This window comes from Vipera ursinii, assembly GCF_947247035.1.
Source record: "Vipera ursinii genome assembly, chromosome: 3".
Lineage (NCBI taxonomy): Eukaryota > Metazoa > Chordata > Lepidosauria > Squamata > Viperidae > Vipera > Vipera ursinii.
Genome location: NC_139516.1, coordinates 129,804,084 through 129,831,782, shown reverse-complemented (window position 1 = coordinate 129,831,782; position 27,699 = coordinate 129,804,084). Strand labels below are relative to the sequence as shown.

Here is a 27,699-nt window from a genome sequence, read left to right as displayed (position 1 = left end):
CCATCCGTCATCATCAGGCTTTAGCTTCCTTCTTCTGGGAGAAGCATGTGGCTGTTTGTTCCTCTTTTTTAAACTGCCAGAGGGGGTGTGTTCTGTGGAGGTGTGCTCTGATTGGATAGGGGACCAAGTGTGTTCTGATTGGGTGGGAGTGTGTTTTGAATGGTGGGTGTGTTCTGATTGGGTGGGGGGGTGTTCTGAGTGGATGGGCTGGTCTCAGCTGCCAGCTCCAGACCTGAGCTGGTGAGTTGTGCTGCTTTTGTTCGGCTTCGTGTTTGTGGTGGTGCCATGTTTTTATAGTGGGTGTCAGTTTGCTTATTGTGTGGTTTGGAGGGGTTTAAAGTGGCTGATGTTGCAGCTGTAGTTAGGTTTCTGTTTTGTGGTTGTGTGTCTTTATCGTTGTGGGTTCGGATTTGCTTTTTGAATGGTTGTGTGGTGGTGATGTCATGTGATGTTATCCTGAGTTTGGGTCTGGTATCATTCTTGGTGGTTGGGCCTCGTCTGTCAATCAAGGCGGGTTTCCAAATGGCTGGTAGACGAGAGGTATCATCTCGTTTATTCATGCTGTGGGGGCGTTTTTCTATCTCAATGGCTTCTCTGATTATTCTGTTGTTAAAATGTTCAATTTTGGCGATAGTTTTGGTTTTTTTAAAATCAATTTCATGTCCCGTGGCTTCAAAGTGTTGGACCAGGGATGAAGTTTGTTCTCCCTTTCTGAGTGAGTTTTTGTGCTCTTCAATGCGTGCACTTATTCTTCTGTTGGTCTGTCCAATGTATGTGGTGGGGCAGGTGGTGCATGTATATGTATATGTATGTGTATGTATGTGTATGTATGTATGTATATATACAGTATATATATATATATATACAGTATATATATATATATATATATATATATATATATATATATATATACACAGTATATATATACACAGTATATATATACAGTATATATATACAGTATATATATACAGTGTATATATATATATATATATATATATATATATATATATATATTATATATATATATTAATTAGCAAATCAGGATGAGTTAGGTTTAAATCTGCTATTCTGAATTTGCCACTATAATCACACTATTAAAGTCCTACTTTCTATCATGAAGAGAACAGTATCAGTAAACCTCAAAGGTATAACACAGAGTACACATTTCATATGAAAAACACTGAAAATTCTGAACTGTGTACATTTGTGTGCAAGTCCATGCATGTGTTTGTATTATGTTATATAAACAATAGGCAACTGTTGTTCATATACATAAAGTCTTTGTTCAGTTGTCCTGTGTGGATGTTTAAATGTTGCAAGAAGCTGTTGCATCTGAAGGATACAACAATTAAGCAGTGTAAGAGAGTTGGAGAAAGTATTGGACAGAACTCAGTCTGAAGTCATTTCCTTTCTTGTTTATATGGGAAACAGGCCACTTTCTAACTCACTCGGAACCGAGGGTTTTTAGGCTAAGCTGAAATAACATTAAATTAACTGACATTGTTAACTTGAAATTCAGAGGTGTTCACTTATGTCTTTATCTATTACACTGGAACATTTCTCTCCTTCAGAGGGTCATTAGTAGCCAACAAAAATATAAAATATAGTGAATAGTAGTATAGTATAGCATCGTACAGTACAGGATAGCATAGCATAGCACAAGTATAGTTAGAATAGCATAGCATTAGTTTCTGAATTTAGGTTGCCCCCTGCCCTTCTGGCCTTTAGGAAAGGCCTGAAGACATGGCTTAGGGGTTTGGTAGAAGTAGTGAATCTTTCCAATGCTTATGCAGGTATTCCTTGACTTACAATGGCAATTAGGAGTGGAATTTGTTTGCTAAGCAATGTGGTTGTAAAGCGTAATGGAATCACTGTACCAAATCCCATGGTCATTAGGCAAGAACAATTTCCTGCTGGTTTCCCATTACCAAAATCAGTTAAATTTGCAAGTCCCAGCCAACAGACAGGTAAGTGACTGCTACTAGGTGGGAGAAAGAGGTTGTGTGGGGAAGTGCTGGGAAGAATATGCAAGAAGCAAGACATGAGCTGGGTGAGAGTATGTGCATGAGAGGCAGGGCACTGTCTGAGGAGGGTTTGAAGGAGGGTCACAGAAAGTCCATTCAGGTTTGCAAGTGGACAGCACAGAGGGGCTTGGGGAGAGTGAGCAGGTGGGAGAGACTTACCCTAAGAACCTGTGATTCTTCTTCCCTGCTGGCTTCCCCATTGACTTTCTAGGGAAGCCAACAGGAAAGATTGCAAATGGCAATCATGTGATCACAGGGCATTGCAAACATTGTAAGTGCAAACTGGTTGCCAAGCATCCAGATCACAATCACATAACCGTGGGAACACTGGGATGGCCGGAATTTTGACCATCATAATCAATACTTGCTTGTTCAACATCACTGTAACTTTGAAGAGTTGCTGGATGAATTTGAGGACTACCAGTATGGAATGGAATATACTGTTTGTATTCACCTACTAACTGTGGTTATATTTTATGTTTAATTTAGTTTTTAATAGTGGTTTTAGAACATTTGTTGTTTTTACTGTTTATCATTCTCGCTCTTGTTTTTATTGCAAACCATCCAGTTTCACACGTGAAATGGATGGGTATACAAACTGAATAACTAGCGTAGCATATAGTATATACTGCTACTTACCTTTCCTGTAATCATTGAATACAAGTTAGGAACAATGTGGAGATCTCCCAATTAAACTGTAAATAAAGTATGGTAATGACCTCTTATCTGGACAGGTCCCTGATTTCAGAAGTGGTTTGCCATTGTTTGTTTGCCACGTCTGAGTGTGTGTTATTGGTCCAAGGTCACCCAGCTGGCTTTGTGCCTAAAGTGGGGCTAGAAATTATGGTCTTCAGATTTCTAGCCTGGTGCCTTAACCACAACACTAGATTACCTCCAACTAATCAAAATGTATTTGCTACTCAAATGATTTTATGTACTTTATTTAGAATAAAGTTTAAGCAAAATTTGCTGGTCAAGAATGTTCTTCTAGAGGAATCTGAATACACAGGGGCGAGGTGTAAATGGATCTCAAGCCTTATGAAATCCCATTTTGAGATATTTTCACTTTGCTTTCTGAATGTCTTGTATAATTTTAAAGTTATCAATTATCTAATTTCCTGAATTTCTCACACTGCTGGTGAGAATATATGATTTATGATTTATTTTAAACAAATTTATTGTTTGCGTGTTTCAATGATTCAGTTTTCAACAATGATTCACTGCTGACTACAATGAACAAAGGGATTAAAAATCAAATGAATAAAATTACTTTTAAGGCAATTCTATGCAGCCCACCACATTTTTTCTTATGGCATTTAAGAGATTGAAGAAACCCATTAACTCAGCCCATTCTAGCCATTCTTTTTTTTGAAATCTCGATCACACATATATCTGTAAGTTATATACTGCAAACACTATAGAAAAATAAACATCGCCAAGCATTCGGGAAGATCATGTTGGAGTCATGGCCAGGGGGGCATTTGCACAGGTTCGCCTGCTGCGCCAGTTGCAACCCTATCTGGACCGAAATGCTTTACATAAGGTCACTCATGTGCTCGTCACCTCCCGGGTAGATTACTGCAATGCTCTCTACATGGGGCTGCCCTTGAAGACCACCCGGAGGCTCCAGCTGCTGCAGAATGCGGCTGCACGGGTTGTGATGGGAGCATCCCGATACTCCCATATTACACCCCTCCTGCGTGAGCTGCATTGGCTACCGGTTGCCCTCCGGGTGAGATTCAAGGTGCTGGTTCTTACCTATAAAGCCCTACATGGCTTAGGCCTGGGATATCTGCAGGACCATCTCCTGGCAGGAACGTTTTCCCATCGCCCTGTGTGCTCACACAGAGAGGGCCTCTTCAGGGTGCCGTCGGCCAGACGATGTCGGCTGGCAACCCCCAGGGGGAGGGACTTCTCTGTTGGGGCACCTGCTTGGTGGAATCAACTCCCCCGGGAGCTCCAGATGGCCCCAGACCTTCGGTCCTTTCGCCGTGACCTTAAGACATATCTTTTCCAACAGGCTGACCTGGACTGATGATAATGGGGTTTTTAATTATGATTTTAAATGTTTTTATTAGTTTTAGTGGGACTTTGACACAATTTAATTCTTTTTTAATATTTGTATTTATTTGTATTTTATTGTTGTTAGCCGCCCTGAGTCCTTCGGGAGATAGGGCGGCATACAAGTCTCATTATAAATAAGTAAGTAAGTAAGTAAGTAAGTAAGTAAGTAAGTAAGTAAATAAGTTGTTTTCTTTGGACCAGTCAAGGACTATGGCAAAGGACATATAAAACGAAGTACAGGTTGACAAGTTATATAAGTTCAGAAGTACAGCAAGCAATTCACATTTTTTTCCAAAAAGCAAAAGCTTGTTTGAAAACTATAAAATAAGTAAAATATAAAGACATCAAATGATTGAATTGATACTTTATATTTAGTTATACATCATTAAGTATGTATATATCAGCTCCTGAAGCTAAAGAAGAGATAGATCTCATTTTACTGCTTATTAGCTTTTCAGGGATGCTTTCAGCCATAGTAATATATTATATTAACTGGATCTTTGCCTAATTCTGACATGTAGCATATCTACAAGCCAGATTCTACATGACTAAGAATCATACTGGATTGTGTAGCCCTGAAGGCACACATTTTTATATATTAGATCAAAACACCTGCATGCATTTATAAACTCAATGAATCCTCCTTCATGTTGGTCCAAGATTGGCGTGATGCTGCAGCCTGTGAAGGAGGCAGGAATCTACAACCACAAGGAGGAAACAGAGGCTGCATTATGCATCATAGAACAGGGGTCTTCAAACTTGGCACTTTTATGACTTGTGGATTTCAGCTCCCAGAATTCCGCTTGCTGGCTGAGGAATTCTGGGAGTTGAAATCCACAAGTCATAAAAGGGCCAAGTTTGAAGACCCCTATCATAGAAAATTACTTCAGGTTTGCTATTAAGAATAAATTCAATAGGTGCTGTTCAATCAACTACTATGGTAGATGGTACATATTATTTTAGGGCAATATTTAAGAAAACTATAACTTTAGGACTAAAGAAGTGTTAATGTGCATGAATATATCCAACAGCTCAAAGTGAAGAGTTATTATGTAATTTCTTAATTTCACTGACTGGAAGCCACTTAAATGACAAAGGAAAGGAGGAAGTTGCCTCATAATGACATTTTTTTTTTATTATTCTGTACCCAGAACAGGCAGGTGCTGGCTTTTCACTAATTTTATCACAGGAATTGCATATGGTCTTTCCAATGGCAGAGGAAACTCAACTATACAAGTTAACATGCTGCCAAGTGACTACCATGTTTTCCATACTTGCTGGAAATATGCACAAATTCCGTAATGTAAATCCAGAACCCAAGAGGAAATCTGAATCTATTCCTCCTATATGGAATGCTTGTTAAATGAAGGACTATCTATTGTATTGCTCATGTTGCTTATGAACAATAGGTCTCCTTATCACAGAATCAGGCATTGTTTTAAATGATACTGTTAATAATATTCAACGTAACTCTTGTTCCAAATGGAAACTAAAGCTTAGGATTTGTATATTTGACAGTTTTCTTCCAACTAAATATTTCCTTTGGCTTGTTTAGTTTTAATGTGCCAAGAATTGCATGCTTTAACTAATACATTATTGTAGTGTATGGAGTGGAATATACTTCAATGATATACTTCAATCAAAAACAATCTTCAGTAAGAAGGAAAATCAGGGGCATTATACCACTCTCTTCCCTTTCAATTCGTTCTAAATCAGATTAAATTCCTTCCAGAAATAATGAATTAATAAAAAAGCTACTGTTTCTGATTACATTGTAATCACTTTTATACAAATGTCCCTCAGATGACAATATGATGGTCAACCTTGCTTAGATTATATAGTAAACAGACGTAGCTGCAGAGTAATCTACTACTACAGTGTTAAGTCAGGAATACGGCAACAGATTTTTTTGTACAATGGTGAGGAAACTGGATAGAACTGATTTCTTTCTTGGGTACCCACTGGGATGTGAAAGGAGTTACAATGTGCTTTCAAAAAGTTTCACTTTGCTGATTGTGTGTACCATGTTCTCTTCCTCAAATTGCAGAATAAAACTCTTTTTGCCAATGTATGGACCCTATTCAGTGCATCAGATAGATTAGAGTGGTAGGCATGAACTCTCCCTGCAAGGGGGACGTAGAAATCACTAGAAAAAGGAGAATGCAAATTGGCAGAAACTTACATTAGCTTAAAGCAGCAATACTTCTCTCCCTCATGCTCTAGGGCTTGGTCAACAGTGAGTCAAGAAATTATCCATTTTTAAAAATATTTATTTTAGGAGCAGGTTCTACTTTTTTTTTCATAACTCCCAACAATCTGAAGCAAGGCATAAATTTTATTTGGCTATTTGTGGGAGGCAGTTTTCTTCTTTTGTTTTGTCATCTGCAATGCTTCTTCAGTTCACTTTCACTCAGCAAGTGTGACATTAGGGGCAAATAATTAAGAATCTGGGAAACAAACCCCTCCTGTCATTTACTGTGAAATAGATCCATTTTCCCCCCCTCCCCACACCGGGATTTCCCTCAGTCTCAGAATTGTTAGCCTGTATAAATATTAAGACATTTTAACTTATAAAGCCTTGTTGTTGTCTAAAACATGCTACATTTGGTAATACGTAAAATTGAGCACAATACCAATGCAAATAATATTAAATAGAAATCATGTACTTGAAAAATTAGTAAACTTTATATATACAGTTAAAAAAAACCCACTCTGGTTTCTTACATGATATTTTAGCTTAAACTTCCTGTTTATAAAATGTGCACAAAAGAGCTCTTGAGAGAAGGTAGAAAAGGAAATATGGGCCTGCAGTATATTAACCCTCAGACATGCCTTCCTACAGTCCCAGATGTGCTCCATTCCAGGAGAGATTTTGCAGTCATTGTTCTGGCCGACTCTGGTGAGGTCTACAGAAATACATTTAACAACTTCCATCTGTGCCAGAAAAACTAAGGCTATATGCTTCTTTAGGAGCTGGCTGAAATCCAAGAGTTACACCACTCTGTCAGCTATACTGGTTACTTTATTGCATTCCAGTCTTCCTCCTGAATGGCCTTTCCCAGGAATCCCTCTTTAGCAATATTATCTTTAAAGATGGATGGTGCGATGCTATATACACATACGATAATCATACTGGAGAGAATGTTAAAAAAAAAACTGGGAGAAAAGGGGCATGTTCCATTTAATCCACAAAATGCGCCTGAAATGTAGTTAGAATCAATTATGCCAATAAATACCACATATGGAAGTATGACTCACACTATGGTCCAACATGCAAACCCAAGGCGTAGGCAGTGCCATGGAGAAGGATGTACATGGTCCAGAAAATAATGGGAATGAAAGCAGGAAATCTAGACTGTGGGAAGTAGATATGCTAAATCTGTGGCGCCAGCTGCCTGAAATATAGTCATGCAATAGAATCCTTACATATTTGTAAATATTCCATACTTGCTGTTCATTGAAGAAAGATAGTATTCCTTTCATTGGAGAGAATGAAACTCCCTGATCTTGCTTGAATGTGCAAAAATGAAGCTTAATTGAAAACTCCTCCCATCTGCTTTCCCCAGTATGCTGCAGTCCTGATGGTCTGAATTACAATTCCCATCATTCACAGCAAACATGTCTAATGATCAATGATAACTAATATTATACATGAAACTGTTGGAGGAAATATTACGGGGAAGACAAATTTGCACTCTTAGTTACTCTGTCTTGTTTCTTGGATTTTTTTTTAAAAACCCTTTACACTTCTTACTGACTTCCCATCTTTCAGTGATACTTGCATAAATATGATCCATTTGTAGAAGGATAAATTAATTACATTAATTAATCATTAAATGGTTAATTTAAAGTAATCTAAACTGTAATATATATTGTTAATCTGTATTAATTGTATTAACACTTAATTGCTGAAGTTACACAATGCTATCAATTTTTTTTCAATGCCTTATAAATCTACATTTTTCTGGCTATCAAGCGAGACTCTAAGTGAGTAGCATTTATATCTATTTTTGGTTATTCTGCCATTCTGATACATTTTCTTCAGCCATTAATATTTGCATAAGATACTTTATTGTAATTATTTGTTAAATTTATATCCCGCCTTCCTCAGGAATTTGGGGTAACCTATATAATACTCCCTCCTCCAATATTTCCCCATAGCAACTATCCGAGAAAGGATTTAAACCTATTCCTGCATCTTATCCACTATATCTCACTGGTTTCCATTTTACCGTCTCTAGGACACTCAAGGCATGAAACAATAGCAATTAAAACATTGATAAGAATGGTTTAATAAGTTTTAGATTAGTCCATAAGCCCTAAAGATGATTTCTTTCCTGAAAGTTAAAAAGGTGAACTATGAATTGCATTTTTAAGGAACCATATTCAATAAGCTGGAAGCAATACTGGAGAGGATCCTTTCCTATGTATTTGACAAATAGATATTAGAACGGGAGACTTTCTTCAATAGTTTAAGGGCTGCTCTGTTGACTAATATCTAAGGATTCATACTGAGATAGCAGGCCATAAGGTAATTAAGATTTTAAAGGCCAATACCATTATTTAAAATTCTGTCTACAAAACAATTAGAATGAGGGGCAAATGTTTCAGTACAGATATAATATGCTTCAGTATTATGCTTTCATTAGCAGCCTAGATGCAATATTTTGCCCCAACTAAAATGTTGGACACTTGCCCTTTGTAATAGCCAACTCAGGATGTAACTAAGCCAAGGGAGGTACCACCAAATCCAATAGCACAATCCAACAGCTGCAAGTGTCCCCAGCAAAATATGACACCAAAATGGCATCACACCCCTTGTGATGTCTTCATACAAATATGACTATTTCATATCATCCTAACGTCTGATGTAAGACTGCATAGTGATGTAGTCACACATGTACTATTTGCCCCCTTGCCCATGCCACCTCATGAAGTGAGTGCTCCTGTGTGCTCATGTTTCTTGAGAATCCAGAGATAAGTAACAATCAAAAACAACTCCCAAAATGATCTGCTCTTTTAGAAGAAATGTATACCAAATCTGAAGGTCTGGTTTCTCTATCAAATATCCTAGTAGAAGGGAAATCAATAACATCCTATTCTATATGGAAACAATGGAGACTGTGAATTAAGCAGTATTCAACACCATGGAATAGCAACCCGAATAGGTTTTAATCAGGCTTGATTGGAATAACCCTAGGATTTTCTCCATTTGCATTTAAGTGGTCATTCCTTTGATTGATTTGGATCTGCAAAATGAAAGAGGACACTGAGAAATGACAGCATCTACTACCCAAGCTACATCTACATTTCACAGATAGGATAGGATTTTGTGTTGACTGCAAGGGAGGCAAGACAATCCTAAACTTGCCTTGCATTTGGGAATCTATTTTAAATCAGTGTGGCATATGACACTATAAACATTCCCCTTGTTTTTAAAAATCATGAGTTACAACATTGTAAAAAAATTACAATATTACATGATGACAAAAAGTATTTGTCTCAACATATGAATACCTTAAAATTGTGATTTAGTAATTCTAGATATTTGGGAGAAAATAATATTTCAGGACTGCCTATTTTCATGGAGAGCAACAATGGATCAAGAAAGATCACAACTTCCTAATTATAATCTCCCCATATTTAAAAAGAAATAGTCACTTTATAAAATCACATGTATTTTACATGTGAATATTTAATAGATGTGAACATGTAAGCATTTAATAGCTAATGTATCAAGCTCAGGGCAGAATAAGATTGATTTGCACAAGCCCCAGGGAATGACAAACTTATTGCAAGGTGACTCAACAGTCTTTGTAACCTCATTGGAATGAGATCTGTTTGCCAGTCATGTTTAACTTGAGGCATAAGAGATGCCTCAGAGTAACTCTTTGAATTTCTTTCCATCCTAAAATTTGCAGTAAGTCTGTGTATTTTGACAAACAATCATCAAGAATTCAAGACTCCAGTAAATGTGAATATTTTGTAATTAGTAATTATATATTTTTTCAGTATACTTAGCATACAGGCTACATTAAAAGGAAGGAGAGATATTACTGCATTAAAGGAACTTATTGGCGTTTTCCTCTTTTAGACACCTCATAAATCCAACAACCTATAAAAACTTATGTCAAGTAATCAGATGCACTTAGTTGCATACGATGAGCGGGAGCATACCTTAAGACTAAGATGGCAAGAACATGATTTATAACAATGTGATATTTTGCCTCCTATAATATCTATGCTACTAATACTACATGCTGAAGCATCCGAGAAATATTTTGGCAATTAATGCTCCTGGGAAGAAATCAAATATTCATCAAGAAACTATCACACTTTTCAGAAGGCAGAAGTAAAACTCTTTCATGAACGAATAGCAATAAAAAGAGTTTCCTGCTGTTTTCCTATGATTTTAGTCTTCAGCGTAACACTTGTCTGCAATACTAATATACCCATAAATAAGTAAATACCTCTAACTCAGCTATACAGATACTGACATGTTTGTAGTGAAATTATTCTGAATTCAACCAGCTGCTGCAGACATTTAGAGGGGCTGAACCTCTGAGAGATTATGCATAGGGCTGGAATGTACATCTAACATTAGAGTACTTTAAATTTTTAGAACATTGAGATTGTTCTATTGCATTAATACATGAAGGAAAATACAAATATAACTAGATACATTTTAATCAGACTGTATGAGAATGAAAATATAAATTCAAAGGCTTTATCAAAAGGTTTTGCAGCTTTTGTGCATTGACAAGGTTAAGATGTACCCAAGCATTTCACAAACTCTGTAAAAAGACATTTTAAAGGTTTTATTATTGTTGACTGATCAGAAAACAAAACCAGTATGTTATTTAATATGGTTCTATTTGAATTCATTATTTTTCATGCAGGAAAGTTAAAAATGCATATCCATTCATCAACCCACACACTCCAGGGTTTCTTTATAGAAGACTAAAACAGCTGAAATTAGTAACAGCCAAATATACAACTTTTGTATCTATCTAATACAAAGTGCACAATGAAGAAAATCTAGTATTAGCCTTTTTTGTCCAACTTGATGTGGTGTACTCTCTAGAACTGAGCACTGATACTTTCATAAATTACATTTTTTAATTTTAGGTTGGATTTGGTGACACATAAATATAATCAGGCAGATCAATATATGTTATACCAGTGCTAGTCTTCCCATTTTGATGTGCATTTTCCTTTTAAAATTTGCTACAGATAGAATCGGTCCTTCATTTATTTGCTAAAGATCCTCATCAATTTCCCAGAATCGACTGGAAATACATTTGATTCTACTTTTAAGCCCCGACTTATGCATCTACATGCGTCTGCTCCTGCAATGGGAAAAAAAATATCACAAACACACAAAGCATGCATTCTGGCTTCCAAAGAAATTTTGTCGTATCATTTATACCTAAGTCCAGGATCCAGTATTTACAGCTGTCAGACTGTCCATTTCCGCAGTATGGAGAATGATGAGATTGCAGAGTGTCAGTTCTATCTGACATGGTAAATTGTAGCGGCTGTAAAATCCTTACACCACTGCTGTACTTTTCTGGAGAAAATTTCTACACAAAGGCTCTGCTGGTGTTCTCCTGTTCCTCTCCGCTCTAAGTACTCCTTGGCCAGGAGGTGGGGTAGAGAATGCATTTAAGCTTTCAGCTCTTGTAAATTCCCTTGTCTTCAACAAAGCTACTCCCTTCAGGGGATGCTATCCTCTGACTCACTACCCAGCACAACTCCAGATTTCAGGCTCACACTAGGGAACAGCCAGATGTGATACCGTAACTAGCCTAACTGAAGTTCAAGCTAATTCCTTGTTACATTGCAGAGTTAACTTTCAGACATTTCTTAGCATTGGGGTGGGGGTGGGTGGGTTTGGAAGCAATCAGATTATTTAGCAATCTTCAAAGAAATAATACTGCTGTTAAAGCACGAACGGGCCATAACAAATGGATTAGAGCTGAAAATTATAACAAAGTAACAACTTAGTACTTTTCAGTCTTTTAAATTCAAAGATCAGGACAACCTAGAAAAGGAAATCATCAGAGAAAAAGTCTGGAATAAAAGAGACACAGAAAAAGCACATGTCTGCAGCACTTATTTCTCTGGGAGGATGAGAATACGGTATTTCATTATATATTGACAATGTCAACTTCGTATAAAGAAAATCTGTATAAAATGTTTTATAGATGGCGCTTGCCACCAGCAAGATTAGCAAAAATGTTTAAAAATATGTCAGATAGATGTTGGAAATGTAAACATAATTCAGGCACGTATTATCATATCTGGCGGACATGTGGTAAAGCAAAGGCTTATTGGAAATAAAAATACATGCTTGGTTAGAAAAAATGTTGGGAGAACATGTAGAATTTAATCCTGAACTTTTTCTATTCGGTATAATACCAGAAAAGATTAATAAACAAAGTTTATATTTGGTTCTACACATTACAACAGCAGCAAGAATAACCTTCGCCCAATACTGGAAAAATGAAGGAATACCACCAGAGGAAGAAGTAATTAAAAAAAATATTGGAATGCGCAGAGATGGACAGATTAACGATGAGATTGAAAGATAAAGAAGAAACAGAATACTACTAAACCTGGGAGTCATTCTACAAATGGCTAGAGGAAAGAACCAAAGATTAGGACTTGACTATATATTAGCGCTTTTGAACCCAGACTTTTAGTTGAAAAACTAACATATGTACGTAAGGAAAAAGAACTAATAAAATCTCTAAAAAAAAGAATACAGTATTTCAGTTGGACAATGAAATATTAAAAATATAAGAGCCGATCCACCAAGGTATATGAGTCAGTAAGATCTAGTACAGGGGTGTCAAACTCAATTTCATTGAGGGCCGCATCAGCATTGCAGTTGCCCTCAGGGGGCTGGGTGGGCGTGGCCTACTGGGCGGGTGTGGCTAGAGTGCGTATGGCCTACTGGGTGGGCGTGGCCAGCTCTACATCGTTTGCATCAAGGGTGCCTATGGGGGCCTGGGCAGGAGTGGGACAGATCTGAGGGTCTCTGGCAGAAGGAGGGTCTCTGGGCCGGGGCCAAGGCAGTTGGGGCCGTTCCCTCACTGTTTCCAGGATGGCTTCGCGGGCCACATGAAACCACTTCGCGGGCCGGATGCGGCCCCTGGGCCTTGTGTTTGACATGTCTGATCTAGTACGTTGTTTAACAATAAAGAACCGATTTCTTTGATGTACTGTAACAGACACAGCCAGATTGCTCCAGCACTATGAACCAAATTCTTAAACCCACACCGGCAGATTTTAAGGTATGAGGGTTAGGGGTATGCATAAACATAAGATGAGCACTTATCTACCTTGACTTACAACCACAATTGAGCCCCAAATTTCTGTTGTTAAGCAAGACAGTTGTTAAGTGAACTTTGACCCATTTTACGAGCTTTCTTGCCACAGTTGTTGAAGTGAATCACTGCAGTTGTTAAGTCAGTGACATAGTTGCTAACTGAATCTGGCTTCCCCATTGACTTTGCTTGGCAGCAGGTCGCAAAAGATGATCACATGACCTTGGGGCTCTGTAACCATCATAAATATGAGTCGGTTGCCAAGCAACTGAATTTTGATCACATGACCCTGGGGATGCTGCAACGGTAAAAAAAACCTTTTATAAGTAACTTTTTTCAGTGCCACTGTAACTTCAAACAGTCACTAAACGAACTGTTGTTAAGTCAAGGACCGCCTGTATTGAGAGTGCCCCCCACACACATGATTTAGCTCTAAGTTTACAACTCGAAACAGAACACTGACCAATCAACCTTAATAGTATATGATTCAATTCAAGATGTCTATGTATACCAAAGGTGTCAAAGTGCCATGCCCACCCCAGCTCCGGCAATGCCAAAAAAATCGCGATACGTCACAACACGTCACGCGACGTGCCGAGTTTGACACCCATGAGGTACACAGAAAGAGAGCTGCAGCAGAAAATATTTTAGATAAAAGAATAGTTGAGCAATCAGCAATGCATGAATGATATAAGACAGCTACAAGGTCTCCTTATATGCTTTCAGTAAATGTCTATCTCCTGTGAAGGCTCAGGTGCCCAATATTTTCTCACATGCAACCCTTTAAGCAAGCAACACTTCAAACCTCTGACAAAAAATATCTATGTCCAGTTCTACAGTTACTTTCAATTTCCTAAGAGAAAACCAGATGGAAACAGTTTGGATTTTTTTTTTGTTCTGAATAGCAAGAAATATACCTCAACCTCTGGTATAAATAATGACTGATTAAAATTGGATATACAGAAAGAAAACCCACTGAGGAAACAATGTGCACTTTAACTCAGTGCCTACCGACAGCAGGGGCTCCCAATCTTGACAACTTTAAGATATGTAGGCTTCAAGTCCCAGAATTCCCCAGCCAGCATGGCTGTCTGGAAAATTCTGAGAGCTTAAGTCCACGCAGGAAAAATATTTGGGCCCTCTTTTTTTAGTTTCTTAAATATTTGGTTTCCTTCTTCCCTGATTCATACAGGCATAGGCGCCTGACCTATGGAACCGTTTACCGGTTGAGCTCCGGATGGCTCCTGACCTTCGCTCCTTCCGACGCGACCTAAAAACATATCTGTTTGAGCAATCCGGTCTGGTCTGACGGGTTCTGTTGTAATTATTGTTTTAAGGTAACTATCTTCTGCATTTGGGCAAAATTAGGGTTTAATTTGTTTTCAATATCAGTATTGTCCATTCTGTTATTTATGTCACTGTTCACCGCCCTGAGTCCTTAGGGAGAAGGGCGGTATACAAATCAAATCAAATCAAATCAAATCAAATCAAATCAAATCAAATCAAATCAAATCAAATCAATAAATAAATAAATAAATAAATAAATAAATAAATAATTCCTTAACATGATTCTGATGTGCTCACTCTGCTAGTCAGCTTCAATATTTTCACACTTCAGGTTAACTTTAGCCCAGTGACGAGAACAGAAGAAGAGAAAATAACTCTTTCCTGGGCTTCTGGTTTGAGATCGTAGCCCTGGTGGATGCATGGAGGCGAGCCTTATCTCTAGTGTCCAGTTTTATCCCGCTGGGGGACCCTGGAAAGGGATGAAAGTCGCCCTGTAGGGGCGATGAGCAAGGAGAGGACCCCCACTTGATCACAGAAGGGCGGCAGCCCTTCCACTTGATCCGGGGCAGCTCTTCAAACTGATGGGAAAAAGACTGGCCATAGTAATATGGCTCGTCACTAAGCTGCTGACAGCCTAAGTCAAATTTACTACCAAGCACTTTGAAAGCAATGTGGATGAAAGTGGGTGAGATCTTCTCTTCTCTTTACCCTAAGTACCTTCTTCCTATAAAAGCTTTTTGAAATATCTTCCCCCTGTGAGGAGAGAGGGAAGGGAATTTCTATCCCACCCTCTAAGAATAGCAGCGTCTGACTACCTAGGGGAATCAAAGCTTTAAAAGAACAATCTAATTGGATTCATATGTTTCTGAGATTTGGGGACCAAAAATTTTCCTATCTTTACTGGAGACTTTTGTTTTTATCTACAAAAAAAAGAAATAAAACTGGAAAAAGGATTAGAAAAAATTGGGACTTTTTTTTTTTTGAAAAAGAAAAAAAAAGAAAAAAGAAAATCTTAAATAGTATCAGTGACATCTTGTGGTGAAGCGTGGTATGGCAATTTGTTATTTCCTAAAAAGAGACTTGGCTCAGAGCCCAGAACAATAAGACTTTCCTGACCTTGGCACCACGTGTGAGAGATTCAACTGTAAGAGAACAGCTGTGCAGTAAAATTGGCCTTCTTGAACTGTGAATGTAAACTTTTACTGACTATTGCTTAACAAACAACTTTTACTAGAAAGATGATTTACAAACACGTGAGAGATGGATGAAGACCAGGAAAAAATTCTTGCCATGTTGAACGCAATACACGAAACTATTCTTTCAGCTTGTGATAAAATGAGACCTAAAATAAAAGATCAAGATGCCAGCTTAGAGCACAAAGCCAAACTTTGACTACAACCAAAGAACCAGCAATACAGAAATAACAGAAGAAGTGGAACAATTAAATATTAAAACAGAAGACTCAATTGACCGACAAGTACAGCTGATGAAAAACCCAGACAAGGAAGTAACAACACTGAAAAGGGAAATGACTTTCTATACAAATCAGAAGAAATTTGAGAAAGAAGAACAGAATTAATTGAAGAGAAATATATCAGAGCAAACATGGGGGACTGGAATAACAAGGTGACAACTAAATGAATACAAATGGGCTAGTCCTTCCAGAAAACTGGCAATTAAATGGTCTCCTTTAATTCAACTAACATATATAAGAATGAAGGGAGATTTATTTGATGATTTAAAAGCGCTGATATGGAAGCCAAGTTGGCAAAGGAAGAAAGCTAGAATAAGGTTGAAAAAATTGGGGTTTTGATTCATTAGAGGGGATTTTATATTGTCAATTAGAGGGTTAAAGGGAGATGTTGAGATAAGGGGAATTTTGGTTATTAGATTTAAAATAGCTGGAAACTAGTTGAAAATAAGGATTTGTCTAATATTGAAAAATTAGATCTAAAAGGGAAAAGAAAATTAATTATCATGAATATGTTTGACATTAATATATATATATATATATATATATATATATATATATATATATATATATATATATATATATATATAATAGTTTTGATTTATCAAAGGGGATACTATATTATTAAGTAGATGACTTCATATGGTAGGAAATAGCTAACTTTTAGGAAATAGAACAAGATTATATTTAAATAGATAAAATGTGTATTTTGGACATTATAGTTTGTTGTGAAATGAGATAAGGGAAACCTTGGTTACCCAAGGTCTGAAAATTATGGATATCAAAGGTTAAATTGGAATATTGATAAGTTAAAAATTATGTAAAAATTAATAACAGGATATGGATTTATGAAGATTAAATGTAATTAAGATATGTATAAGCCAAAAATTTATTAATAAATGTAATAATGATGTCTTTATTGAGTTGATATAATTAGAAATGTACTAGTTTGAATACGAGATAGTAAATGTTAAGGGAAAAAGAGAAGAAATATCTGATGTTGCAACCTGAGATTTGCACTAAAGATTTTGTTATTGAATTACTGATTAACCCAGTCACCACATTGCTTTTTAAATAGGTAAAGGTAAAGGTTCCCCCGCACATGCGTGCTAGTCATTTCCGATTCTAGGGGCCGGTGCTCATCTCTGTTTCAAAGCCGAAGAGCCAGCGTTTGTCCGAGGACGTCTCCGTGGTCATGTGGCCGGCATGACTAGACGCCAAAGGCACACAGAACGCTGTTACCTTCCCACCGTAGTGGTCCCTATTTTTCTACTTGCATTTTTACGTGCTTTTGAACTGCTAGGTTGGCTTTTTAAATACTCAAATGTAAAATTGGAAAATTAATAAAATATTATATAAAAAAAAGAAAATAACTCTTTCCTGAGCTTCTTAATATTCCAGTACTTTTGTCAAGCTCTCTTCTCTGACATCCAGTTTGTCCTTTCCCAATGTAGCAGCCTTTTCATCAGCTAGTCCATTCCATTCAAAAGATCTAGCTTTTTGGTCCTGTTGAGTCCTCAAATGCAGATTCCTTCTGTCTTCTACTCTGCTTGGATTCACATAGAAGATCCAGTCCATATAACACAAACAGAATACCAACAATGTCTAACAGATTCTTCCAGGACCTAAAGGAAGTGTCTTTAAATATATTTACACCAAAAGGGAGACATGCCTCCCCCAAAAGCTTCTTGGAGCCCATGTGATAAGATGGTAAGTGGGGGAAAAATAACATTGAGATAATTTTATGATTCTGTCCCCATCAGGGTATTTCAGACTATTTTCAACAGAGATCCTTGAGAATATATATTTCTTTCTTTGTCCATTATTAAGGCAATTACTTACTCTATTCCTATTCCTTGCTTTCTGGATTTTTTTTAACATAGTTAGCAATCCATAAAAAGGCAGAACCTCCCATCTTCAATCCGATGACTAAATTACTTGGGTACTTTAATGAAAAACTGTCAAATTTTTGGAAAATCCAAGTGCATAATGTCACCCATGTGTCTGTTAATATTCTCAAAGGATTTTAGAAGATTGATAAGGTCTGCCTTTGAGGCAGCCACAATGTTTTTTCTTCACAAAACACATCCTTTGATGTGTTTAATTTTATAGTTCTTACCGATTTGCTTGGAAGAGATGTTAATCTTACTGACCTGTAGTTTCCTAGAACTCTCTTGGATTCGTTTTTAAAAACTAGCGAAGATTGGCTATAATCCAGTCCTCTGGCACTGAGCTTATCTGTAGGACAAGTTATATATTTTGCTAAGAGTCCTATTTGAGTTCTTTAATACAGTAACTATTGGTAGATGCAACCAAGACCTAGCTGTATAGCAAAAGCTGTGGTGGCACAGTGGTTAGAATGCAGTATTGCAGGCTAATTCTGCCCACTGCCAGGAGTTCGATTCTGAATAGGTTGACTCTGACTTCCATCTGTCAACACCCAGCTTGAGGATCCAAATAAATCACCAAGTTCATTCTGTTTCCAAAAATCTTACTGTTTATTGAATGCACAACATGGTACTGTCGAAGCAAAACTCATAGCACTAAATAATAATCTCTCCGGCCAAACCCCCGCCCTCTCACATAGTTTCTGTAAACAATTTTACTTTGTTATGGGAACCGTCTGCCTTTCCTCCACACCTGCTGCAGTGTCTTTGGAAATGGTTCAGGCCCTCACGGCCTTCAGAGGAATCATAAAGGTTTTATTTCTACATCTAAACACTTCTAAAGCAACACCTCCCCCTCCCAATTCTAATGGCAAGTTGAAACTAAGAGGCACATAGATGCCAAAGTTTCATTTTTGACACCATTCTTCTGAGGTCGGTAAAATGAGGATCCAGATTGTTGTGGGCAATATGCTGACTCTGTAAACCACTTAGAAAGGGCTGTAAAGCACTACCAAGTGGTATATAAGCCTAAGTGCTATTGCTCTTAGTGATTTAATGTCTTAGTCTCACAATATGTCATAAGGTAGCAAATTTTGTCAGATCAAGAGTGTATATCTTTTTGTTTTTCAAATTAGGAAAGGTTTTCTACCTACTGAAAGAAAGATTCCTTAGCTTTACAGATTCCTGGATACAAGAAAGCTATGACCTTTTCCTGAACTTGGATGACAACTTCCAACATTGCAATATATTTTAGTGGATCTTAAATTATTATAGTTTTAAGTAACGTCCAAGCACCATGAAAACATATGGCCTCTTCACATTTATTCTCTGCTTCTATTTCACTATTTCACTCATTCTGGGAAAGATGTCCCCTTGTAGCCAAAGGTGATTGCATTAACTCTAAAAGCCAAGCCCAGCTATTAGTGCTACATGTGCATGTCTTTCCTGATGAGGAATGGGTCTATGACAATTCACCACGGCCAACTCGCCACAGCCAACTTGCCATGGGACAGCTTGCCATGGCCAACTTGCCCTGAGACAAGAGTTATACTAATATTGAAGAAATGGTGGAATAGAATCATTAAAGAAAGGATGAAAAATGAGCGACAAAATGAAATGTGAATGACAAAAATTAAAGTAATTTTTAATTCTTTTAAATAATTAAATTGAACTGCTAAATTATCTCACAGAGAGTTGTTCCACAGCAAATTGGCTGTGTCAAATTGTCCCATGACTAATTGGCTGCGATAAGTTGGCTGCGGCGAGTTGCCCATTCCATGACAAATATCTTCAGCACAGAAGAGAATGCATTCCCAAAGAAGCAAAGACAGTAACCCAACAAGGTTGCATAAATGAATTTATTTATTTATTTTTATATCCCGCCCTTCTCCAAAGACTCAGCTTACAAGCTTAGCAGTAGCCTTCATTCTATGTATATGCCTGCTTATTAGGGCTTTCACACACACCCCCAAGCGGCATTATTACAAAGTCAGCTTATTGCCCCCAACAATCTGGGTCCTCATTTTACCTACCTCGGAAGGATGGAAGGCTGAATCAACCTTGAGCCTGGTGGGATGCGAACCTGCACTAATTGCAGGCAGCTGGTGTTACTTAAGGAGGCATTAGCCCACTGCTAAATAGACTTTAGTCTATTTAGCTTATCCAATCTTCCCAACATATGCTTAAGGTTTTTAATTTTTTTAAATATTAAAATATTTCTCTGATGAATGCATGATGTGAAACAGTAAAAACATAACTACATACAGTATATGACTGCAGAAACCTAGTGAGGGTTCTAGCCCTACATATTTCAATGAAAAGGGAAAAGATCAATTTTGCTTAGATATGGTAGATTACATTCCTATTTTTTTCTACTATATAATTAACGGTCATTTCAAGGAAGATGCAACATGAATGATCATGCCAAATTTCTCAGCTTCAAAGGCCACCCAATCCCAGAAGAGAAAAGACAAGTATCTAACTGAAATGCTTAAATACTGTGTTTACACAGATTGTCAGGAATTTTATTTATGATATTGTTCTTCTCTAAGGAACAAAAGAGGGTGTTCTTGGTTATGAACTCAGCAGCAAAGAATTATGATAGCCAGCCAGTTTGATCCTTCTCTCCACCCTTGTCTTAACTACAGTAAGCCACTCCCACCCCACCCCCGCTACTCTCATTAAGAAGGAAGCCTCAGCAAATCATTTCAGAATCAATAAAAAGGTAAAGGTTCCCCCGCACATGCGTGCTAGTCGTTTCCGACTCTAGGGGCTGGTGCTCATCTCCGTTTCAAAGCCGAAGAGCCAGCACTTGTCCAAGGACGTATCCGTGGTCATATGGCCGGCATGACTAGATGCCAAAGGTGCACGGAATGCTGTTACCTTCCCACCGTAGTGGTCCCTATTTTTCTACTTGCATTTTTACGTGCTTTCGAACTGCTAGGTTGGCAGAAGCTGGGACGAGTAACAGGCGCTCACTCTGTTACGTGGCACTCGGGATTCGACCCACCAAACTGCCGACCTTCTGATCGACAAGCTCAGTGTCCTAACCCACTGAGCCACCGCGTCCCTGTATCAGAATCAATACTATGTGAAAATAAACACAATATGACATTAAGAAAAATTCTGGACAGAGTAGGGTTTTCTATATAATGTATTACAGTTCCAAGCTTACCAGCTGCATTGAGTAGGATTTAACAGCTTTAGTTACAAACACAAAGATGGTGCTGTTTGCTGAAATTAGCATGTCTCCTCTGTACCACAGATAAAAATTAGCTAGCTTGCAAAAACTGAATGATTAGGAGAAAAAGACTTTTGGAAAGCATCAAGGACATTATTTCATCTTACTTTCCAGCTTTTCAAATAATGATACTTTTTATATGCTTGGCTGAAAGTTAATCTCTTTGATTGAAAACTATCCAAAGGCCATTTTATCCCTGAATGAAGAATAACTTTCCCTCCACAAGATACAATCAACTTCTAGTTGTTTTTTTTTGCTTCACTGTATAATAAATTTTGTGGTAAATAATTTTAAAGTCTTGGGAATTGCTTCGAGGTGTTCAGAAGACGGTCAATTAAAAATCAAATAGCTACTTAAATGTGAACCATTAAAACTTATCAAGATTAGAACAAAGGAACATTCTTGGCCACCAAAGATGGAGCTAAAGGAATATATTAAATCAACTATCTCTAGTTATATGGTAGAGCTTAAGAGTTAGATGGTAGGACTTGGAGAAAAAAATATTTTCAGTTTAAATCTGCCTTCTAGGATAAGCAGTGACCTCTTTATCGGCTTTATTTTACAAAGACAAGGAGGAAGATGAGGAAAGAACTATAGAGTGGAAACAGAGCAGCATTTATGTATGTATAAATATCACTTGTGATGATTCTATACAATTTTTTTTATGATTTCCTTAGGGAGCCAAACATTCTCAAGTACAGGAATCGATAAATCTTGACTTGACTTAAAAGACTAGTGTTATCTGTGATGACCACTGAAATTGTCTACTCAGACTCTCTGGTATGTATAAAGAATTCAGGGGTGAAATCTGTCTTGCATATCCTGCTAGCTTTTACAGGAAAGCAGAAATGCATGTCATTCTTGTCAATTTTTGACTTTTCCAGCGATAGGGCAAACCAAGAGGCCGGGGCCTTCCCATTTCTCTGCAGACATTTGACGATAATAAGATTGGTCTACCTTATAAATGGCACAATCAAGGAATGTTTTAAATTTTCTTTGTGCAATTAACAGGGGAAAAGTGCAGAAGGTCAATATCGTTAGAATGTAAATCTGTTGACTTCCTGATCATATAAATAAAACACCTTGGCAATAAATTGATCATTTACACTCATGCTTTTTGCCTTCGAGATTTATGCAAAACTTTTTCTCTTTTTTGAAAATGCATGCAATACAGTCAACAAGCTAATAAGATGAGTTAAATTATTAGCTATATTTTAATTTTTCCACCCTGAAAAATTCAGTGGGGCCCTATGTAAAAGGTTTTACGGTTTATGATTTTATAATCGCAAACAATTACCAGGCTTTATTGAGCTACACAGAGTTGTGTTTAAGGTGGTAAGGAGTCTCTGCAGATTTTCACTCCATTGGTTGTTGCCAACTATAGCACGTCATGTTTCAAGGCCACTGACATTTCCATGGTCATGTAGCCAACATGATGTCATGGAGTGCTTCTACCTTCCCACCAAAATGGTACCTATTTATCTATTTGTACTTGGTTTTGAGGTGAAAGGTTGGCAGAAGCTCACCCCGTTCCATGGAGCTCAGGTCTTGAACCTGGGCTGTCAGCTTTTCAGCTGATAAGCCCAGCACCTTAACTGCTGAGCCACCGTGCTGCCAGTTTAAGATGGGCAGTAATACAAATCTGCTAAACAAATAATCAAGGCCGCAATGAAAGAAGCAACAACTCAACCCAAAACTCATAATTTGCAATCTACAAAAAAAGTTTCACAAAGTCTCATTTTATGTAAACTACGGAGTTCTAAGTTGCATTCTGCTCGTTTTTTACAATATCCACCACAGCACTGTTAAATAGGGTTAATTAAGACTTAATTCTCTTACCTTTGTGGTTAAAGATGCCCTCCATCTCCATACTACTTCTAGAATGGGCAATGCAAAGAGAACCACAGGGAACTAGTCCTTCTGCAGCTGGGGATCGGTCAGTAGTCCGTACTAGACACCAGTCAGGTTTATCATGAGGTCTCTCTAGCACTTCTACTGTCTGACCACGACGGATTGTGAGTTCATTGCTGTTACATGCTGTAAAGTCATGGATGACCACTGTCAGCTCACAACCACCAGATAACTAGAAAAAGCAAGCAAAACAGAAACCTCAGTGTTCTGTGTTGAAGAATTCATTCATACCCATCTGGACAATTTTTTTGACCATCTGAAGTGGTTCCATAACAAACTGAACAACTAGTGACATTATCGCAATTCTCACTTTGCATTATATATCATAGTCCTTACATAATTATTCTTTTTTAGTTCTTATGAGCATTTATGTATATCTGCCCTCTTGGCAAGAACAGATATAAGTTTAATAAGAAAAATACTGGAAAGCTGAATTTATTCTTAAATAATTTACATAAAGTTTTACTATTACAAGACATACACGAAGAAATGTCAACATAAATCACTGTTATTATCATTCTAATTAGGTTTTTTACATTATATTGCATTACATTATATCCAAAAATATCCAGTCATTTCCCTAGAAAATTCATGGTACATTATGCCACTGCCTAAGTATTCCCCTGATCATCCAGTAACAAAAAAGGTTTTCTTTTTATTGAAGTGTGTTGAAAATTTCCGAAAATAGGACATCTTTTTGAATTTATACCGTTGGTTATAAAGCTTGAAATTTATCTCTCCTAAATTCCAAAATAAATAGGTTCCCTGTGAAATTACATAATGCAATAACCAGCATTTGATTTCACTTCTGAGCTTTGAATAATGTGCGATGTGGTCTGGATTAGAAATGTATTACTCTTGGCGATTTGCATTACAAAAAGGGATGCAACCCGTTCATTTTTTCAGGAATATTACTTTTTGGTATGTATCTTTCTAGTTCATCAGGCAATCCTTATAAATAAATAAAAATAAAAATAAATGTAGAGATTAATTTTCTACTTCTTTTCTACCATATTGTATTATAACTTCAGTTAGTCTAGCTGGAATTTTTCCAAAGCTTTCCCATGACCACAGACTGTAAGCTTGGTTTTCTGATCCTAGGTTTGAAAGTGGGGAGGGAGAGGGTAGAGAGAAAAAGACGATGCATGTTTCTCATAATGAAGCCAAATAAATCAGCTTGTACCCGGCAAGAGACAGGCAGGAATTAATCATCTTACTCCCACATAATCTCTTAGGATAATTTCCATTCAAGTTAAGAGGTGTGCGTTTTCAGAAACATGTTGCCTTCCCCTTAAGTCTATGAGGGGTATTCTTTTTGATCCACACCCATTCGGTTCTGCTTATATTAGCAGTCGGTCCACTCAAAATTATGTCAAAGGTAATTTATTTGGGGGTAGAAAGGGTAGACAGGCAAAAAAAGCCCTTAGGGCTTTTTAAAATGATTTATTTTTATATTACTTCCCTTAGATTGGAGTCAGAAAAAAATTGAAAACAGCTGTATTCCTGAAGCGGTCTGAGAAAGGGGCTTTTTTGATTTAAAGTCTGACCACAAGACAACAAGACAATGGGTACATCTTCTAAGGAAGGAATGTTGCAAATAGAAGGTTTATTTATGGCCTTGTTAGTGTAGATGCAAATGGAAATGGCAGAAAAAAACAATGATGTCCACATTAGAAGATTGGCTTTTTAGTAATAGATAGTGGGGTATAAATAGAAGGAAAGAAGGAAGGAACATAGGAAGGAAGATTGGAAGAAAGGAGCGAATGGCTAATGGGAGAGGAGGGACTGTAATTTAATAATAAAATTCTAGTTTTGCACACATTTAATCGTAGAATTTCTCAGTAAAACAATTTCAAACTGCCAAACTGGGAAGATCTCATCTGAGAAATGTTCCTAAAGAATTTTCCAATCCTCCAAATCTCAAGAAAGCTATAAATTTCAATCAGAAGAAAACACGTACTCTAAATTCTGCATATGTTCTTGGCCTTTATGTGGGAAACCCATATTCAATTTTCATCCCTATTATTCAAACATCATGATATTCCATGGGATCCTGGCTAAGATGCAATACAGTTAAGTGGTATCCATCTGTACACAGTTGACACTTTCCTTGAATATATGACATTTTCTCAGGAGAAGTTTTCAGGTTGAGGGGTTGGTGAACTGGTGTAAGGAAAACAGCCTAGTTTTAAATACCGGAAAAACCAAAGAGATCACTGTTGATTTCAGAAAAGGCAGGCACAGCCACACTTCTCTGTGCATTAATGATTCACCTCTGGAGGTGGTTACCAGCATCAAATTCCTGGGTGTGCAGCTAACAAGTAGGCTGGCTTGGTCGCTCAACAGTGAGAAACTGATGAAGCGGGCACAGCAGCACCTGCACTTTCTGCATCGCATGAGAAAAGCTCATCTTCCTTCCCCTGTCCTGACCACTTTCTACAGGGGGACGATTGAGAGCATCCCGTCATACAGCATCACAGTCTGGTTTGGAAGCATCACTGCTTCAGACAGGAAGGCGGTGCAGTGAGTGGTGACGATGGCCGAAAAGATCATTGGCAGTTCCTTCCCTCCCATCTAATACATAGCACAGAAACATTGTTTGAACAGGGTCTGTAAGATTATCTGGGACACTACTCATCCTCTTCACGACCTGTTTTCCTTGTTACCATCGGGAAGGAGGCTTTGTGGTATTCGTAGCAGAACATCCAGATTCAACCACAGTTTCATTCCATACAGCATTAACCTTGTGAACTCTCAGGCTTCCTCCTTCCGTTATATATTCAAGGTGGACAGTATTTAATATTTTATTGTTATGTATATGTAGGGGTGTAGGTCTATACATATGTTGTATGTAGTATGTTTTAGGTGTGTGTCATGTATGTGTTTCACTTTGAGAGTGGGCAACTGAATTTCATTTTTGATGTGTGCCGTTGTGCCCACAGTAAAAAATGACAATAAAGATTATCTTAATCTTAATCAGACAAGAAGCATTCAACGTTCCCCTCCTTTTACCATCAACTTTACTCAACGATTTCTTTTTTTTTCTTCAATCATTCACATTTTTACTACAAATGTATGCAGTGAAGCCTTTCTTAATACAACTGCAGTCATGTTGGTTTCCATAAGCCAGGAAGCATTATTATACTCCTGGATCACACGGAAGACAACACAAGTGCAGTTGCATCTTGGAAGGCTTCCCTGATGCTGCCATCGGCACTCGGGATGAACATCTACAGGGAAAAATGAGGCTAGTAAACATCAGCGAGCATTAAGATTGTGCATATTGATCAAGCTGTTAGTGCTTGCATTCATAATGCCTGGATAGGACCTGTGTGTCTGATGCCTATAAAAAAGACATTTGTAAGGAAACGTGCCAAAGATTAATAGCAAAGGCAAATGTGGCCTTATGGACTACTCCAAACTTTCATTCGAAGTGCAGAAGTCATGAATCTTCCCGCTATAGTTTCGTTCCAAGGGTATTAAGGCAGAAAAGAGAAACTTAATATAGAGGCTAAATGCATTTCCTCAATATATAGAAATGCTTCCAGCTGCTACAGACCTTTTAAAATATCTAAACAAGCCAAGAAGCTTTGCTCACGTTTTGTATGACTAAAAAAGAAAACTTTTAAAAATCTAATTTCTTAGCAAAATAAGCAAAATCTAAACAATAACAGGAGAACAGAAAGTATTACTGGAAATCATACACTTTTATTTAAGTGTATGATTAATGAACCAGAATCATGATCTTACACTGTTAGATAATCACAGCTTCTTCCACATTAAGGTACTGGATGAAGAGGGGCTGACAATTGGCTTTTAATATCATCTACAAGCTTACATTTTGTAGAGGACTGGGTTTTTATATCCCCATACCCACTCTTTCTGCCCCACCTGATAAGTATCAAAATAGGTTTCAGTAATTTACTTTTATCGTTTAACTTATATCAGCCAAGCAGAAATTAAGTTAATCAGACAAATTGCATATCATCTCATTCACTGACTCACTCTCAAAATTACGGTATTCTATGATTGTTCGTGCATATTCATTTCAAGGAACTCAAATCTTTTACTGAATATTGTTCAGAAAAAATCAACCTCAACAATGTTGTCCAAATGCCCTAGGTCAGGGGTCGGCAACCTCGGCTCTTTTATGACTCGTGGACTTCAACTCCCAGAATTCCTGAGCCAGCATAGCTCAGGAATTCTGGGAGTTGAAGTCCACGAGTCATAAAAGAGCCGAGGTTGCCGACCCCTGACCTAGGTCGAGGTTTGATTTTCTAGAACCCTTCTCACTCATCATCATCACTGTATATCCCAAAGGTCTTTCATTTTTCTTCAATTAGCTAACATATTGAAATTCTATTTCTTTGAAATAATTGACTATTTAGCATTACTACTAATACTATCTGTTACTGATCATGAGTCATCGTCAGTGTTGACTCTTGGTGAACATGTAGATCAGTGGTCCCCAACCTTTCTGGCT

General features: G+C 37.5%; 1 protein-coding gene across 2 annotated transcripts in view; it reads right to left on the bottom strand.

The window, feature by feature from the left end:
• The window catches only part of TRIO (trio Rho guanine nucleotide exchange factor), a 257,034-nt gene that overhangs the window by 51,584 nt on the left and 177,751 nt on the right, over window positions 1-27,699 (bottom strand). For both annotated transcript variants that reach the window (XM_083358364.1, XM_083358365.1), the window contains exon 34: window positions 23,145-23,388. In XM_083358364.1, coding sequence (XP_083214490.1) covers window positions 23,145-23,388 — 244 coding nt within the window. The remainder of the gene's footprint in view (window positions 1-23,144; window positions 23,389-27,699) is intronic.